Source organism: Antechinus flavipes, chromosome 2 (genome assembly GCF_016432865.1).
Source record: "Antechinus flavipes isolate AdamAnt ecotype Samford, QLD, Australia chromosome 2, AdamAnt_v2, whole genome shotgun sequence".
Classification (NCBI taxonomy): domain Eukaryota; kingdom Metazoa; phylum Chordata; class Mammalia; order Dasyuromorphia; family Dasyuridae; genus Antechinus; species Antechinus flavipes.
The window spans coordinates 641,869,608-641,885,918 of NC_067399.1; the positions used below are offsets into that span (position 1 = coordinate 641,869,608).

The following is a 16,311-nucleotide window of genomic DNA, read 5'->3' on the forward strand; positions in this document are numbered from 1 at the left end:
GGAAAATCAATCCTTCCTTACCTCTAATTCTTTTCTCCTTCTCTAATCTGCAGCCCAGACACAATCTTCTGTGTGATCAGGTTTTTCCTGATCTCCCCAATGATTAGTGCTTTCCCTTCCAAACTACTTTGTATTCCTGTTTGTACTATATATTGTGTATGTAGAGTAGGTGTAATATTTTGTATTATACACAAATAATTGTATTTACAAATTTTTTATGCTGTATGTATTTTTTCATATAGTCACCTTTCCTATTAGAATGACACCTTTTTTAAAAATAAAGAATATTTAATTCTTTATGTTTGTATTTCCAAATTTCCAGCATGGTTCCTGGCACATAGTAGGTGCTTAATATAGAATTGTTAACTGATTCCTCCTTCAAGAGCTCTCATATTGCCTCTCCTCCTTTGGAAAAAAAAGAAAACTCCCTGTGGTAAGAAGAACATATGAGTTCCCTCTTTTAGTGAGAGGGTTGCTGTATCATCGAAAAGCCTTTGGAAGGTATATTAAGGACCATGGCAGGCTAGTGGGGAATTTGAACATGTTGACAATTTTTTCCAGTATTCCTTAAGACACTGGTAAGATAGAAACACAATAGAAAAAAAATCAATCAAATAACAAGTAGGGCACAGGCATCTGGAAATATTAGTCACCTTTAACCTCTAGTTACTTGATGAAGAGAGATATTCGCTCCAAGAGAAAAAGAAGAAAAAGATGGCAGGAGTGGGGGTGATGGTCATTGATTCTTTAAGAATCTGAAACTAGACAACTTCTGCCTCAGAGCTCAAATCAATTCTAGCCTGACAGCTTTGATGTAGAAAGAGAAAGGGTGTGTGTGTTTGGGAGGGAGGAAAGTGTTCCTCAGAGGCACACATCAGGGTGTTGATTGGGACAATTCTTTCTCTGCTGTAAAGAAATCAGTGGGGATAATGTAGCAGGAGCTTAAGATGGAAAAGAGATGAGAATGGGGGGAGAGGAGGAAAGGAGACAGGGATGAGAAAGAGAACTAGAATAGAAGAGAGAGTGAGACCAAGGATTGGAGAAAGCATAAGGATGAGAAAGGAAACAAGGAAAAGAGTTATGGGAGAGGTAAGAAAGATGAGAGAAAGGACAGTAATGAGAGAGGGACTACTGATGAAAGAGAATGAAAGGATGGGAAGGTGATAGGGATTGGAGAGGGAACAGGAAAGGAGGAGAATATGGAAGGGAGAAGAGACAAAGATGAGGGAGGAAAACTGATGTGAAAAAGAAGAGAGACAGGGATGAAAGAAGGAATGTGGATGAAAGGAGAGAAAGGAATGAGGGAGAAAATAGAGATGAGAGAGGAAATTGAGAGGGGTTGTATCTAAAAGGATCTAGAGGAAACTGGAACTCAAGGTGTTAAATGATTTATCCAAGTCCAGAGTCACTTATTCCCAATTATTTTGATAGACTCTCATACAAGGAATCATAAAACTCAAGTGTTTAAATAATAATTAGCATGTTTTCAAGTCTTTTCTTTGAAATTTTGTAGTTATTGGGGTTGAGTTTTAATATGGTATTCACCTACAGTATGTATTAACAATTTTAATAGGAAGTGAAATATTCTACAAACAATGTATATATTATACCTGATTATAAAAAAAAATAAGAGTACACAAAAATATTTTATTGCTCTGGGAACTAGAATGGAAAGTACATCAGAACGTGAAATTGTTCTTAAAGTTTTGTTATTAACTGATGATTATAAAACTGAAAAGCTAAATTTATTGTATTTGAATGAATGTATTTAGTCTGGTCTTAAGTTTCTTTGATTTAAATGTCTAAATTATGTCTCCTTTTAAATAAACAAATGAATGGATGACTTATCCAAGATCATTCAAGTAGTAAGTGGCAAAGTTGGGATTAAAATGCATGTCCTTTAACTAAAACTTCAGAACTCTCCAGTACTCCACAACATGGACCAGAGGGGACAGGAGCAAAAGAAGGAGTCACCGAATGCGGATGAGAGAAGTAATGGTATGGAAGAGAAAAGACAGGTGAGAAAAGAGGGATAGGAGAGAATATATCCAGATTCTTTGCTCACTTTCAACCTCCATCTCAGCCCAGACCAAGAGAGGCAAGTATGGCTGATAGAGACATTAAGATAGGGAGAATAAAGCTGCCTCTTGAAAAGGAATAAAGCATTGCAGGTCTCAATAGGAATGGAGTTGGCAAACGGAGGAGAGTAGAGGCAGTCCTAAGATGTTTCCTTGGGAATTTTCCATTGAAGAGGTGTGTGCTTTCTGCCTTCCTGAAGAGCACTATAATAAAGTGTCATGGTAATAGGAGGACTTCCCAGGAACTATGGTGGACAAGAAGGGGACAGACCTGTTTTTTTTTTCCCAAAGATCCAGGAAGATACTGATATTTGGGATTCTTGGAACAACACAGAAAGAAAGAACCTGTGACCACCACTGGGGGTTAGGAGCAAAACCATTTGTCATCTGCTAATTTCTATGAATGTGCATATTGTGAGTCAATTCGGATTCTTCTTGTTAGATTAGCTTTTTTTCCCTTTAAATCAAGTTATTATTTTTTTTCTTCCTCAGTTTCTTCCCCTTCCTATCTTCCTCTTTTGTCTTTTAGGACTATTATTTTTTCCCCAAGCGGTCCCTTTGAAGAGATTGTTGAACACTGATCACACTGAAAGATCCCTAATCATCTCCCTTGTACACAATAGTACCTTATTTTCCTTCACCTCAAAGAAGATATTTCCCACTCCTTCCTCTCCCTATAACTGTAGTCACCACCCTCCTCTCCTACCTGCGGATAGTGGTTCACTAGCTTTCTCTATTTTGTTACTACTCATCCCAAGACAAGGTTCCCGTCAGACCTCTTCATGCCTTACCTCTAAGGCTGTGTGAGTGCATCCAATGTATCGGGGCATGAAACTGCTCTCCCGAGTAACTGAAGCATACAATTTGGCTAAACCACTCCTGTGAGCCTGAGGAGCAATGGAAGAGATGGTGACAAAGATGGAGAGACAGAGGAGATAAAACACAAAGTTAAGCAGCAGGTCCAGCCATAAATCAAGGCCCCACATGTGGCCAAATGTTGGCCGCAGCCCCACTGTGTCTCTAAATGACCACCAGAGCAGAAGCCGGTAATTAAAGCCCAGTGTCCCTTGGAACCTTCATGGAAAGATCAATATTATAATAAATCTTTGGCTTTTCCATTTGAATATTTCACCATCCTCACAAAGGCCGTGGCTTACTCGCTCCCTTTGTAAAGACAGGGATAACTGGGCTAGAACACGTCAGAAGGTACAATGATATAATGGATGAACATACATCGCAGCCAACCGCAAAGCCTTATTGTCATTTGAGAGATAATAATAACTCAAATGTGTAATGCTTCACTGTTAAAAAGCACTTTACTATATCATTTGACCTTCATGACAACCCTGTGAGGAGGGCAGCAGGTATTGTTAGCCTCATTTTTCAGACCAGGAAACTGAATCCCAGAAAGGTTAAATCATATGCTGAAGATCATACAGCCTGTAGGTGGTAGAACCAGGATTTGTCTCCAAATCTGATTCCAGATAGATGGAGAGGTGGAAGACCTGGATTCTAATCCTAAAACTACCAATAGAATAAAGACTATTTTTTGACTTCTCTGGGACTGTTTCCCTCCTATCACACCAGGGAAGTGCTACTGGGTCACTCAAAGAATTAATCGTGAACAATGAATGAGATTCTACTCCCCCATAAAGGCCTTATACCTGGGAGTTTCCCCCTCATCTCCACTCCCCCCTCCCCCCCGCCCCGGCCACACACACACACACACACACACACACACACACACACACACACTGCCAAGGGAAAACAGGTTCACTCACATTACTGGTAGATCTGTGAACTGGCCCAAACTCTGGAAAGCAATTTGGAATTGGGTCCCCAAAGTTATTGAACTGTGTGCACATTGACCCAGCTATACCACTACTAGTCCAATAATCCAAAGAAATCAAAAGGGGAAAAAGGACTCACATATGTAAAAATATCTATAGCAGTTCTTCTCGTGGTAGCCAAAAAAATGGAAACTAAGGGAGGTGTCCTCCTGTTGGAGAATGACTTAACAAATTGCTGAATGAGAATGTAACGGAATATCACTGGGCCATAAGGAATAACCAAAGGACAGTTTCAGAGGAAACAGAGAAGACCCCTATAAACTGATAAAGAGTCAGAGAGAAAGTGAACTTAAAATGCAGAAGATGACATATATTTTCAGACACAGCTAATCTGATTTTCTTGACTATTCATGTATGTGTTGAGGGATTTATTTTTGTGGAAGGCTATTCTCAGTTGGAGAGAGGGATAGATAATGGATAGGAGAGACTAATAGAAACAAAGGAAAAAAGGTTTTTGAGGGTCCCAAATGCCAACAAAAATAAATCCTTGTCCCAGAAATGTTTGTTTGGCCCATCTACTTCCAGAACAAGTCATCCCCACTCCCCCAGTCCTAAGCTTGAGTACTTTTCTAAATCACAGATTGGGAACAGAGCCATTATGGATTCCCCCGAGTTTGCCCTTATGGAAAGAGGCAGTGGAATAGCCCAGCCCTAGTCCCCTGCCAGGCCAAAGCAGAGCTGTCCCCAAAGCTGGATCTCTGGCCCAGTACACTCACCATCATCAGCTCAAAATGGTAGGTGTGGAAAGGGCGAAGGTACTTAATGGGTATCCGGTAGGAAACTAGCATTTCTTTGGTTCTGCTGTCAAGCACATTCAGGATTGCCTCTGGAAGGGAGAGCAGAGGGACAGCTCAGGTTGGCTTCACTCTATGAAAGGGAGAGAACAGAGGGAGATAGGACCAAAGGAGAATAGGAGAGGGAGTGAAAGAGAATGAGAGAGGAGGAAAGGAGATGGCTTGAAAGAAGAGGTGAAACAGGGAGAGAAAGGGAGAGAGTGATAGAGGTAGGATAGAGAAGGAGGAAAGGGGGACAGAGAGAATAAAAGAGGGTGAGAAAGAGAATCAAAGGAGAACAGAGGAAGAGGAAGTTGGGAGGAAAGAAAATGAAGAGAAGAGTGGGGTTGTTAGGGAAAGGAGAGAGAGTGAGAGAAGGAAAGAGAGAAGGAAGAAGCCATGCTCAAGGATAAAATTTACATGTAGAAATTTACATGTAGAAATACTTACAAATTTAGGAGGACAGAGTAATACAGGTCCACATGGGAATATGTGCATGTGCACACAGATACACAAAGACCTTCACAAATATAAACATTTACATTGATTTAAACACCCATATGAACTCACACACTTAATTCCAGAAATAAACCTGTTTTCTGAATAAGTGTTACAGAAAATTCTCTCCATGTGGATTTGGGGATGATGTTGCCAACCAATACCCCGCTCCCCGGACTTAGGAGCCTGCCGGTCTAAACAGCCCCATTCATTCCAAACCAGCAGTTCTTCTGGTCCCTTGCCCCAATTACTTTGGGTTACATAAGTCCAGTCCAAGCTATTTCACCAAACCCAAGGCATGCTTCCATCTGTACCGATGTTCCCCAGACTCACTGGAGATTGGGGGTATGTGTGTCAAGCAACGAGCTCCAGGTGTTCTAGTTCTTCTGTTAAATCCTTCCTTTCCCTTATGGGAGAAAAGGCCCATTTCACAGGGGATTTCCAATTTCATTCAAATTTCACATTACAAAGGGAAGATGTTCCATACCTGCTGTTATTTTGGACTCATCTGTTTTTTATGCTTCTGGAATGGAAGTAGAATTACAGAATGTCAGAGCTAGAGGAAAAAGCAGGGAACTGAATCCCAGAGTGGGGAAGAGACATGTTGAAGGTCCCACAGCTAATTAGTGGCAAAGCAAGGCCTTCGGTCTCAAAGTTTAGGGCTTTTTTTTTTTTACTAATTTTTTAAATGTCTCCCAAGATATAAATAGAAGGAAGAAAAGGTGAGGCAGTAGGAGGAAGAGAAGATAATGGAAGCTGGAACAAGTGAAAGAAGATGGGAGATGTAGAAAACAAAGCAGAATGAGAAGGAAGAGAAAAGAGATAGAGGATTTGATGAAGCAGAAGAATTCGAGAGAGGAAGAAAGAAAATAAGAAAGAAGTAAAGAAAGGAAGAGGAGGAGAATTAGGAGAGAAAATAAGAAAGTGAGAAAGAGAAGAAAGCAGAAGAGAGAGAAAGTAAGTATGAAAAGGAGAGTGGAGGTGGAGGAGGAAGAAGAAAAGAGGGAGGGAGGAGAAAGCTTCTCTAAAAGCTCTTATTGATGAATAAACATTGATTAAGTATATGTCCTATTTGTTTTGTGTTAAGTGGTGAAGATACAAAAAAACAGCAGAAATAGTTCCTGCCTTCAAGGAGCTTACAATCCAATAATCTTAGGACTAAAGCAGAGAAGAGTATTTATCCTTACCAACCATGACCTTTCATTATACTCCTGAGAAACTCCTAGTGCGCTTCTAGCTCAATCAATTAGATGTATTCTGATTAACAGTGGGCAAAGCAGGCAAGGGAAGATGGAAATTAGCGGCTGTATTTTTTTGTTTTGTTTTGTAGTCCTAGCACCTAACCCAACATGGGGCCTTACACACAGTAGGTCCTTAATACATGTTTGCTGGATTAGAGTGGATTGCTAACATTCTCCTCTTAAGGTTTTCCCAAGCCCAGCATTCTGAAAAGCTTCTTATTCTCCCTCCTTCGCAGATGGGGATGGGCAGCTAGCTCCTTCTTGCATCTCCTGAGGAGGGGCCTCCCTTGTCTTGAGCATCCTGTGTGCTCACTGAAGATATTAGCTAGCAATGGGGCTGGGGGGTGGGGAGCCCCCACTTCTCTCTGCCTGGTCTTCATGCTAGGAACACATCTAGTTTGCTGCCATTGTCTTCCCCTTCCCTGCCTCCTGCTAGCTCTCTTTGTGTCATGAGCAAAAAGCCATTTCTGTCATGTTGACCCTGACACAGGGAGAATGAAATTTTCTCTTGCTTTTCATTAACACGTCCTTGAATTTCCTCCCCCTTCACGTTTCCACCTCCTCCAATTTAACCCTTCTTTGCTGCCCTCACACATCACCACAGCAACGAGCTCTGCATTTCCTGCCCTCCCCACCCCTCCAGCCCTGTCCCTGGTCACTTTGGCTCAGAGAGAGCTGCTTGGCAAACTTCTCCCTGCCAGGGACATCTCCTCCACCTTCTGCCAGCCCTCTTCAACCCTGGAGTGGGGTTAGAGATGTGGACCACTTCCCACTCCCTGCATCACAGCTGCTGGCTAATTCCTCTGAGAACCCTGATGTGTATGTCTCAGGGTCCCAGACCCCACCCAGGATTAGTTATTCTTCTATGTTTCATTTCCTTGCTCCATCCTCCCCTCACCCATCATTCTCCATTCCAGTAATCCTCCTCACTGTTCATAATGACAGCAGCAGCAGCAGCAGCAACAGTACTAATAACCTTTGCCTCAGAATAGGAGATTTCTTTCCTGCAGGGTGGGCTTCCCTGTTTTCTGACATGAGTTACTTCACCTGAGTGATATCGGTTTTTCTTAACTGCCTTTGATGAAGATAAAAATGTCCTGTTATTCATTGGGAGAAAACCAATCCCTGCAAATCAAGAAATCCAAGGTTGTCTGAGTGCAGAGTTCTGGAGAAGTTAAATCCCTCTGTCTCCAGTTTAGAAAAACAGGAATCTGTGGGGTTTTTGTTGTTGTTGTTGTTGTTGTTGTTGTTGTTGTTGGTGGTGGTGGTGGTGGTGGTGGTGGTGGTGGTGGTGGTGTTTAGTGATTGCCTTTGGGATGATTGTACAGAGTATTTCCATAGACTCCTGATTCACTGAGAGATTTTAGGGCTAGAAGGGACCCTAGAAATCATCGATTCTAACCCACTTATGTTACAGATGAAAAAAGATTAGAAGGGACCCTAGAAATCATTGATTTCAGCCCACTTATGTTACAGACGAAGAAGCCTACTGAACTGAACTAAAAAGAAGGGATTTAACTAAAGACACACAGTTAGGGAATAGCAGAGCTGACATTCAAACCTAAGTTCTATTTTTCCTCCAAATGACATGATCTCTTAAGTTCCCTGTGACCTCTAACATTCTGAGAAGAGATGAATCTTGGAGCACCTCTGGAGAAAATGACATAATTCCATTAAATTATTACAAGTTTATGTCACAGCGAGCTTGAAACCCAAACAGCTCCAAGGATACTAACAGCTTGGAATGCCCTGAGATTTAAAGGGTAAAAATTTTCCTTTGAGGGAAAAATGCTGGGAGATAAAAGGCATGTGGAGATAGGGAGGCACCCTTGCCTGATTTGTAGGGATTTGTTCACATGGAATAATTAGGCATTCAGTGGACAAAGTAGATAGTCATGTAGAGACATGTCATCCTTTATGCACAAAAATGTAATTCCCCGTGCATTTATCTGCTCTGAAACATGCTCCAAACTGCATCGCCCATATTGAGCTGCCAGAGACACCCCCAGTTTTTTATGACCTGTTGTACATCTTTATGGTAAGAATCACCCTGATTAAAGTTGAGACTAGTGCTCTAAATATTAGAGAAATCCAATATTTATCCAGGACTAGGAATTTGGGAAGAAACAAGAAGGAAGATTGGGCCCCAGCCCTTGAAAGGCTTACAATTTAGGAGAGAGAAAAACATGGGGGCCAAGCCAAGGTAAAAGGTTCTCAATGGTATGTTAGAGGGGAGGAGATAGTGCTGTGGGGAGTTCAAATGATGCTTGATCAAAAGCATCAGACAAGACGCTTCAAGGGGAAATGGATTTTTTAATCTAGGTCTTAAAGGACAAATTTGGGGAAGAAATAATATTTTAGGTGAAGGAGTCAAATGAACAAACACATAGAGGTTGCCTTGGAGAGCATTTCACTACTTTGGGAATTGGAAGGGACTTTAAATATAATCTGATCCAACTCCTTAGTTTTATAGATGAGGATACTGAAGTTTTCCTCTGAACTTGTCCAATTGATGAGGCTGAGTGACTTGTCCAAGGTAGGAAACGACTTGAGTGGGGAGGCAAACCCAAGTCTGTGGTTTCCAGATCCAACGTTCCTTCCACCAGACATCTATTGATGGAGGTGAGTTGTTTTGTAGCATAGGGTGAGAAAAAGAGGCTAGTGTGAGATCAGGTTTAGAGGGTGCCATGGAAGCAGACTGTGGAGAGCCTGCATTGCATGTCTAGCTAAGGGATTTGGATTGTATTAGGCAATAGGGAGTTACTGAAAATTATATCAGGAGACTAAAGATCAGAGCTGATTGGCAGTGTGTGAAAGAGGAGCTGAAAGGGGAAAAATAGTTAGTATACTCTGTGGGGTTCAAGGAAAAGGAACTGAGGTATCTCAACCAGACAGGGGACAATAAGGATGGGAAAGACATTAAGGAGTCAGGATCGACAAATCTGAACAAGAGAAGTGATGGTAGTTAGGCAGGATAAGAGGTCAGTCTATGGGTTGGAGAAAGATTCTCTCTTTTGGATGGAAGCTCACTGGTTTACATATGATCTTAATTTATGACCTCAGTGGTTTAACCACTTAGCTGCTGGCTCAGGGTGTATAAAGGAGAATTTTGAAAGTGAGCACTAGAGGAAATTAGAGGTATGGCAGCAATTCATTTACCCACAATCTCACTTCTCTAAAACATGGCGGAGAACCCAAAAGAAAGCCAAAAATTCTTTGAAGCTGTCAAAGTATATGTCATTATGTTCATGCATGCATTTGATGCATTGGAAAGTACCTAATAATTCTTGCTCAGAACCTACTGACTCTAACTTTACATAAAATTTTAATCAGCTTGGTGCTGTCATTTATTTTAGCTCACCCCAAATTATCAATATCAAATTAGAGGTGAGGTAAGTGAAGGGAAAGGAGTTAGAGCAGGCAGAGCAGTGGAATAAAAATGTATGAAAAGGAGACATAAGAACTGTTAGAAAGGACTTTGGACCGGTGGTCAAAAGACCTGTATTCTAGTCCTGACTCTGTCACCAACTAGATATCAGGCAAGTCATTTAATCGCTCCCTGACTACCACTACAGTCATCCATTGAGTCTTGTCAATCCTACTTCTTCAGGGTGTCTCTCATCCTTGCTGTCCCCATCATCCTCATTATCATTAGTCCAGACTCTCAGTATCCCGTATCTGGGCCAAATTAGCAATATCTTTTTAGTTGGGGCAAGTTATTGAAAACTGGGCTCACCCACGTTGTAGTCAAGAAGAGGCAGCAGTCCCTGAGATAATATTAGGCTTCCTGGCTTCTAAGGAACTAATTGGCTACTACTTATAAGAATGACAACAGCTGGGTTAGTCCTACTGTGGTATAGAATGGGAGACTCTCTGTGGTTTCTATGCTGATCAAAGCTCAGCTGCTGAAGGCTTGAAGCCTGTTACCTTTGATGGGGATGGGACAAACAGGGAAGGAGGTGCCCCAAGAACAATGTTGTCAAAGCCCTCTGGATTTTCCACCCTGGTACAAAGCCTCAGCTGCCTTGTCCTAATTATGGCTGTTACTGGGCTGCAGTGTCTCGGCTCTGACAGTCTCTGATTCAATCATCTCTGAAACACAACACTTGGGATGATTTATAGAAGCCAATAGCCTTGTATAGCGCAATAACTCTCGATGGCATTAAAGAAGTTACATTCACATCCATCTCCTCGTTCTTAAAAGAGTCATTTCCATCCAAAATGGTTGTATTAAAATATTAGATCATTAAAGAAGGTTATATTCACATCCATAACCTCTTTTAAGAAGATATTCTTAAAAGATCATTTCCATCCAAAATGGTTGTATTAAAATATTAGATCATTTAAAAGGTTACATTCAAGCCCAAATGCTCTGTTAAGAAGACGTTCTTAAGAGTCATTTCCATTCAAAATGGTCTTATTAAAATATTTCGACGCTAAAAAGGGAAAATCTCAATTATTTGGCAAACTAACTTAGCTGAAGCTACGCATTCTTCAGTGAGCTAGCTTACATGAGTTGTGTCTTTGCTGAATTTTTTCAGTCCAGTCGTTGGAACTTAAGATATCATGGCAATATTATTCAAAATGAGACCCAATTGTTTCCTCAGCTCCAAAGAGAGCTTGACACATCTATAATCCCCGGCCCAGCACTGAGGGCTTCCCTTCCGGCTCACCTGCTCTCCAAACCCAAAGCCTCACCTTCACGACCCACGTCTGCAGTTTGGATCTCCAACTTGACTGTTGTTTCCCAGGTGGGACTTCTGGTGGGCTCCCAGGTAGTTGAGGTAACAGCTGTAGACTCCTGGTGTTTTTCTTCCTGTGAGGTGGTTTTCCTGGGTGGGGGGAAGGATAGAGGAAAAGGGGATGTTGGAAAAAGAAAGGTGGAATAACTTCTTCCTACACACTCCAGTCCCTTTGGTCCTTAGGGTTCCAAACATGAAAAGAACTGAAGGAGAAGACCAGAAATGTTCTCTCAAAGAAGGAGCTATCCAGCAATGTCACCTGCCAGCCCTTGAGGGTGTGCTCACCAATTGTCTTAGTTTCTGGGCTAATGTATGGTCTTGCCTTCCCCTGGGTAATTGCTCACTTTAAACCACATTATTACGAGCTTTCAGAGCTGTGTGTTTGTCTCTGGGAAAGAGGAAAATGCCAAGTTTATTTAGGTTACCTCCTTTCATTCTGTTAAATTCCTACCCATCCTTGAAAACCTAACAAAAATTCACTTCTTCCAGGAAGCCTTCCTTGATTCCCTCTCAAAAGCAATGGCCTTGCTCCTCTGTGCTCACGCAGTGAATGTGTCACATGTTTGGTGGCTCTTTGCATGGGTGTCTCAAGACTAAGCGTCATGTGGGAAGGACCATGTCTCATCCCAATGACTTAACATGAGAGCCATCTAGCCCAGAATGAGATTCTCTAAATGATGTAAGCAACAGAAGGAGATCCTTTTCTGCACATGGCCAGGGTGGGGAATTGTGTTGTGTGCTTTTTTCAAGGGTTTTGATTCTTTTTTCTTTTTCAAATGGAGGAAGAGGAAAAGAGGGAACATAAAATTTTGCTAATTGAAATAAATAAATGAATTAATTATAATTAATTAATTTTTTAAAACCCCTAGAGTAAGGCCTTCATAAATATTTTTTAGAGTTGTCATCGGAGGCATGTTCTGAGTAAGCTGACTTGAATGGTAACAAGAGTGGACTTGACTCAAGCTGTTTGGGATCAACCTTGAGACAGAGAGGGGAAAGGGAGAGGGCCAGGGAGTGACAGAGGGAAAAGAGAAGGGAAGGGTAGGGAGAGAAGGGGAGAAAAAAAAGAAGAGAAGAAAAGAAAAGAATGGAGAAAAGAAGAAGAGAAGAGAGGAGAGAGGAAGAAAAAAGAAAATAACAGAAAAGAAACTAACCCACACTGACCGTCCTTTGTGTTTGAAAACCTAAGAGCACTAAACATATCACGAGGATTAAGTCAATGGTACATGTCAAACATCATAAGAACCATCAACAGATGATTGAGGAGAGATCAGAAGGGTTACTCCTCTCCAATAATATTCAGTTCAAAAACTTAAGAATCAAATGACATATACATAATGTTTAAAATGTACAAAGTGCTTTAGCTAGCTGACCTCATTTGAGCCTCAAAGCCATACCATAAATGGGTGCTACAAGTCATTATTATTATTCTTATTTAACAAATAAGGAAACTGAGGGTCTGAGGAGTTAAGTGACTTACCCAGAGTCACACAATTACAAAGAGTGAAAGTCAGGTCTCTAATACAAATCCTTTTCCCCCTCCTCCCTTCAAATGCAGCACCTTATCTACTATATCAAGGTGCCTCTTTCTCAGTTTATATTTTAAATAATCACAGGTAATTACTTATTCGGGCTCTCTCATAGAGGAATGTATCAAAATTGCAATTTAACCTGTTTCTATTTTCTGTCTTTTACATTTCTCAGTGCAAATGAAAGGGACACAGCACTTCTTTCTGTTTGCCTTTCTTATCTCCTCCAAACTGAAAAGACAGTATATCTTTTTAGCATTGAACAATTTGGTGATCAAAGTAACATGGCTTCATGGAAAGATCCTTAACTGGGGAACAAGAGACATCAATTCTAGTCTTGTTTAGGCAAATCATTTCATGATAGTTCACACACACACATAGCATCTTGCAAATATTTTCCTTACAAAGATCCCATGATGAGAAAACTGAGGCTTGAAGATATCAAAGTACTAGCCAAAGGCCACTTATCTAACAAATGTCAGAGCGAGGGCTTGGTACCAACAGGCTGGTTTCTTTTAATGCCCTCCCATCTTTCTGGATCTCATTTTCCTCATCTATGTGACTTTGAAGGTTCATAACAGATTTAACATTATGAAATGATAATTCAGATTTCTTTCCACATTGACCATAAACATGACCTTGTTGATTCTCCATATTAGAGAGCCCTGCAGAGAGTTAGAGCTTGTAGGAACCTTAGAGATGTTATCTCTTGGCATCCAATAAGCAATTTTGCACCCATCCATCCAGTTATATAAACCTTCCTATTTTATAGTTAAGAAAAATGAGGTTCAGAGGAAATGACTTTCAAAGTTATGCAGAACTAGCAAGTCTCATACTTGAAATTTGAATTCAAATCTTCCAATTTCCCCTCTGCACAAACTGGTGCTCTTTCCATTATGTTCTCCCTTCCTTCCTTCCTTCCTTCCTTCCTTCCTTCCTTCCTTCCTTCCTTCCTTCCTTCCTTCCTTCCTTCCTTCTTTCCTTCCTTCTTTCCTTCTTTCTTTCCTTCTTTCTTTCTTTCCTTCCTTCCCTCTTTTCTTCTTTCCTTCTCTCCTTCCTTTCTTCCTTCCTTCCCTTTTCTCTCTCCTCCTTCCTTTTTTCCTCCCTTGCTCTCTTCTTCCTTCCTTCTTTCTTCTCACCTACCTACCTATTATCTATTCCTCTCCAAGCTCAGAGGTTCCTAATCTTTTTTGCACTCCACTGGAAGTTTGGTGAGATATATGAAACACTTCTAAGAATTATGTTTGCAATAAAGTACATGAGATTGCAAAGGAAATTACAGAGTTGTCCAAATATTTTTATTTCACAGACCCCATGAACTGTGTCCCCAGAAGCCCAGGTTTCGAACGTCTGTCCCAACTAGATACTGGAGGGAATAAAATGAAATCATCATTACACAGTCCCTCCACCCTCTTCTTGCTTCCAATTATGTCAGTTCCTCCAGCTCTGCTCACTTTTGTCTTTCTGTCCATGTAGCAACTGGATTGGTCAGGATATGAGCTAGATGCCCAATGCATCATTGCTGTTATGATTTCATAACATAGCCTTGCGAGCTGGAATAAGTACCCGCCAGAGACTGCACAGTTAAATAGCTCAATTGGAGACTTAATAAGCTTTTTGCCAACACAGTTATTATATTGACGCTTGGAATGGTAATGCGACATTAATTGCAACAATTCATGAGGTGAGCATCCCCAACGCTGCTCCCTCCCAGCCAGGAATAGAGTGGAGACACAATGCCTGCTGCCTGAGCTCCCTGTCACCAAGGGAAAATGAGGCAATGAGTCCAGGAGCCCCCTCCAAAAGCCAGAAAGGGGATGTCAAGGAAAGCTCCTTGGAAGAAGAATCAAAAAATCCAGGTTTGGATCCTTGCTTTGTCACTGACTCTGGTGTCCTGGAGAGAGTTATTTTACTTGGCTGGGTCTTCTTTCTTCATCTTTGAAAGAGGAGAAAATAATTCCTACCTGGTCAACCCTGCAAAGGTACTGTGACAGCCAACTAAAATAACAGGAAAGAGAGGGCTTTAAAATAGTATAGGTCTGGCCCCTTCCAGACAAGGGAGGTGATAGCTGGAACTTGGCCGGATTGCTGGCGTGATGAGGGGCTGCTTTTACACCTTAGCAGGGTCATACTCAGTGGTTGGAATGGTCTTCAATGAGGCTGAGAGTGATGGAGCAAGAATTGTAGATTCATGGATCATGGGAGCACAGGTTTAAAACTGGAAGGACCTCTGAGACCATCTAGGCTAAATGCCTCATTTTACAGATGAGAAGACTGAGTCCAGGTGACTCCAGTGACAAGATGCTAGGTTATCTGCCCCTTCTTGGGAGTCACTTTACTTCTTTCCTCATCTATAAAAAGGGGATAATATTTCTATGGTGTTATCTGACCATGTCACTCACCTACTCAATAAACTCCAATGGTTTCCTATTGTCTCCAGGACAACATATAAACTGACTTTTATGGCCTTTTATAACATCACATAATTCCAGCATTACTATAGTATCCCCAGTTTGTACACTTTGATTCAGCCAAAGTGGACTCTTTTCTGGGCTTCCTATTTCTTCACACCAGCCATTCTTCATGCCTGGAATTCATTCCTCCTCATCTGCTATGTAGAATTCCTCTTTTTTCTTCCAGGTGCACATCAAACACTTTCTTACACAAAGTCCTCTGGGATCCCTACATATGCTAATACTTCCCCTCTGGGCTACTTAATATTTAATGACATAGTATTTATTTTGTATTTATTCTGGATATATTTGTATATGTCCACATATATTTATATGTCTCCCGATAGAAGATTTTGAGAGGGATAGCCTCATTTTTCTTTTTATTTCCAGTCCTATTACAATAACTGACACACAGGAGGCACTTAAATCCTTGTTGATTGACCGAATGGCTCAAAGACCAATACTTGATTCAGGTCAATGGATGTGAATATTGTTTCCTCAGTTTGAGAATTTTCTTAGAGCTGAGGGCTTCTCCCTCAATTTGTTGTTATTGATTAGTTGCGTACAATTCTTTATGACCCCATTTGGGGGTTTCTTGGCAAAGATACTGGATCCTATTTTTAGCTCATTTTACAGATGAAGAAACTGAGGCAAATAGGGCATTGTGGCTGGCTTAGGGTCACATGGCTGGTAAATATTGGAGATCATATTTGAATTCAGAAAGATGAATCGTCCAAGATTCTATCCATTGCCCACCATCTTGATGATCATTATTTCCTGAGTTTTGGATTGAACACTAAAACCACGATTGTTCTCTCTTCCCTTGGGAGTTGGGACCAAACCCTGGATATAATTGTCAGGGGAGGAACTTTTGTTTTTAGGCCCTCTGACAATGTACTCTTAAAGTGCTTCTTCTTAGAGCCTCTCTCTCCAGCATCCTTTGTTCTACAACGCTGAGATCTGCCCAGAGCCTCCATAAATCTTGCTTGCCTTCTATGAATGGGTCAGAGGGTTTTAAAATGACATCAGAGACCTTCTAATTCAACCTGCTCATTTTCCATATAAGGAAAGTGAGAACTAGGGAAGGCACCTGTCCAAGACTATCTGAATAGCAGGCATGAGTCACACTTTAAATTAAGTTCTTACA

At 41.2% G+C, this 16,311-nt stretch overlaps 1 protein-coding gene across 5 annotated transcripts in view; it reads right to left on the bottom strand.

The window, feature by feature from the left end:
• The window catches only part of CCDC33 (coiled-coil domain containing 33), a 204,566-nt gene that overhangs the window by 129,983 nt on the left and 58,272 nt on the right, over positions 1–16,311 (bottom strand). For 3 of the 5 annotated variants that reach the window (XR_007951217.1, XM_051982257.1, XM_051982256.1), the window contains exons 3-5: positions 11,139–11,272; positions 4,645–4,754; positions 2,870–2,965 (exon numbers count right to left, since the gene is read on the bottom strand). Coding sequence is in view for 4 of the 5 variants with exons in the window: in XM_051982257.1 (XP_051838217.1) it covers positions 2,870–2,965; positions 4,645–4,754; positions 11,139–11,272 (340 nt within the window). In the remaining variant the exon portion in view is untranslated. Of the gene's footprint in view, positions 1–2,869; positions 2,966–4,644; positions 4,796–11,138; positions 11,273–16,311 lie in introns of those variants that run through there. The other 2 variants (XM_051982258.1, XM_051982259.1) reach the window with 2 other exon arrangements.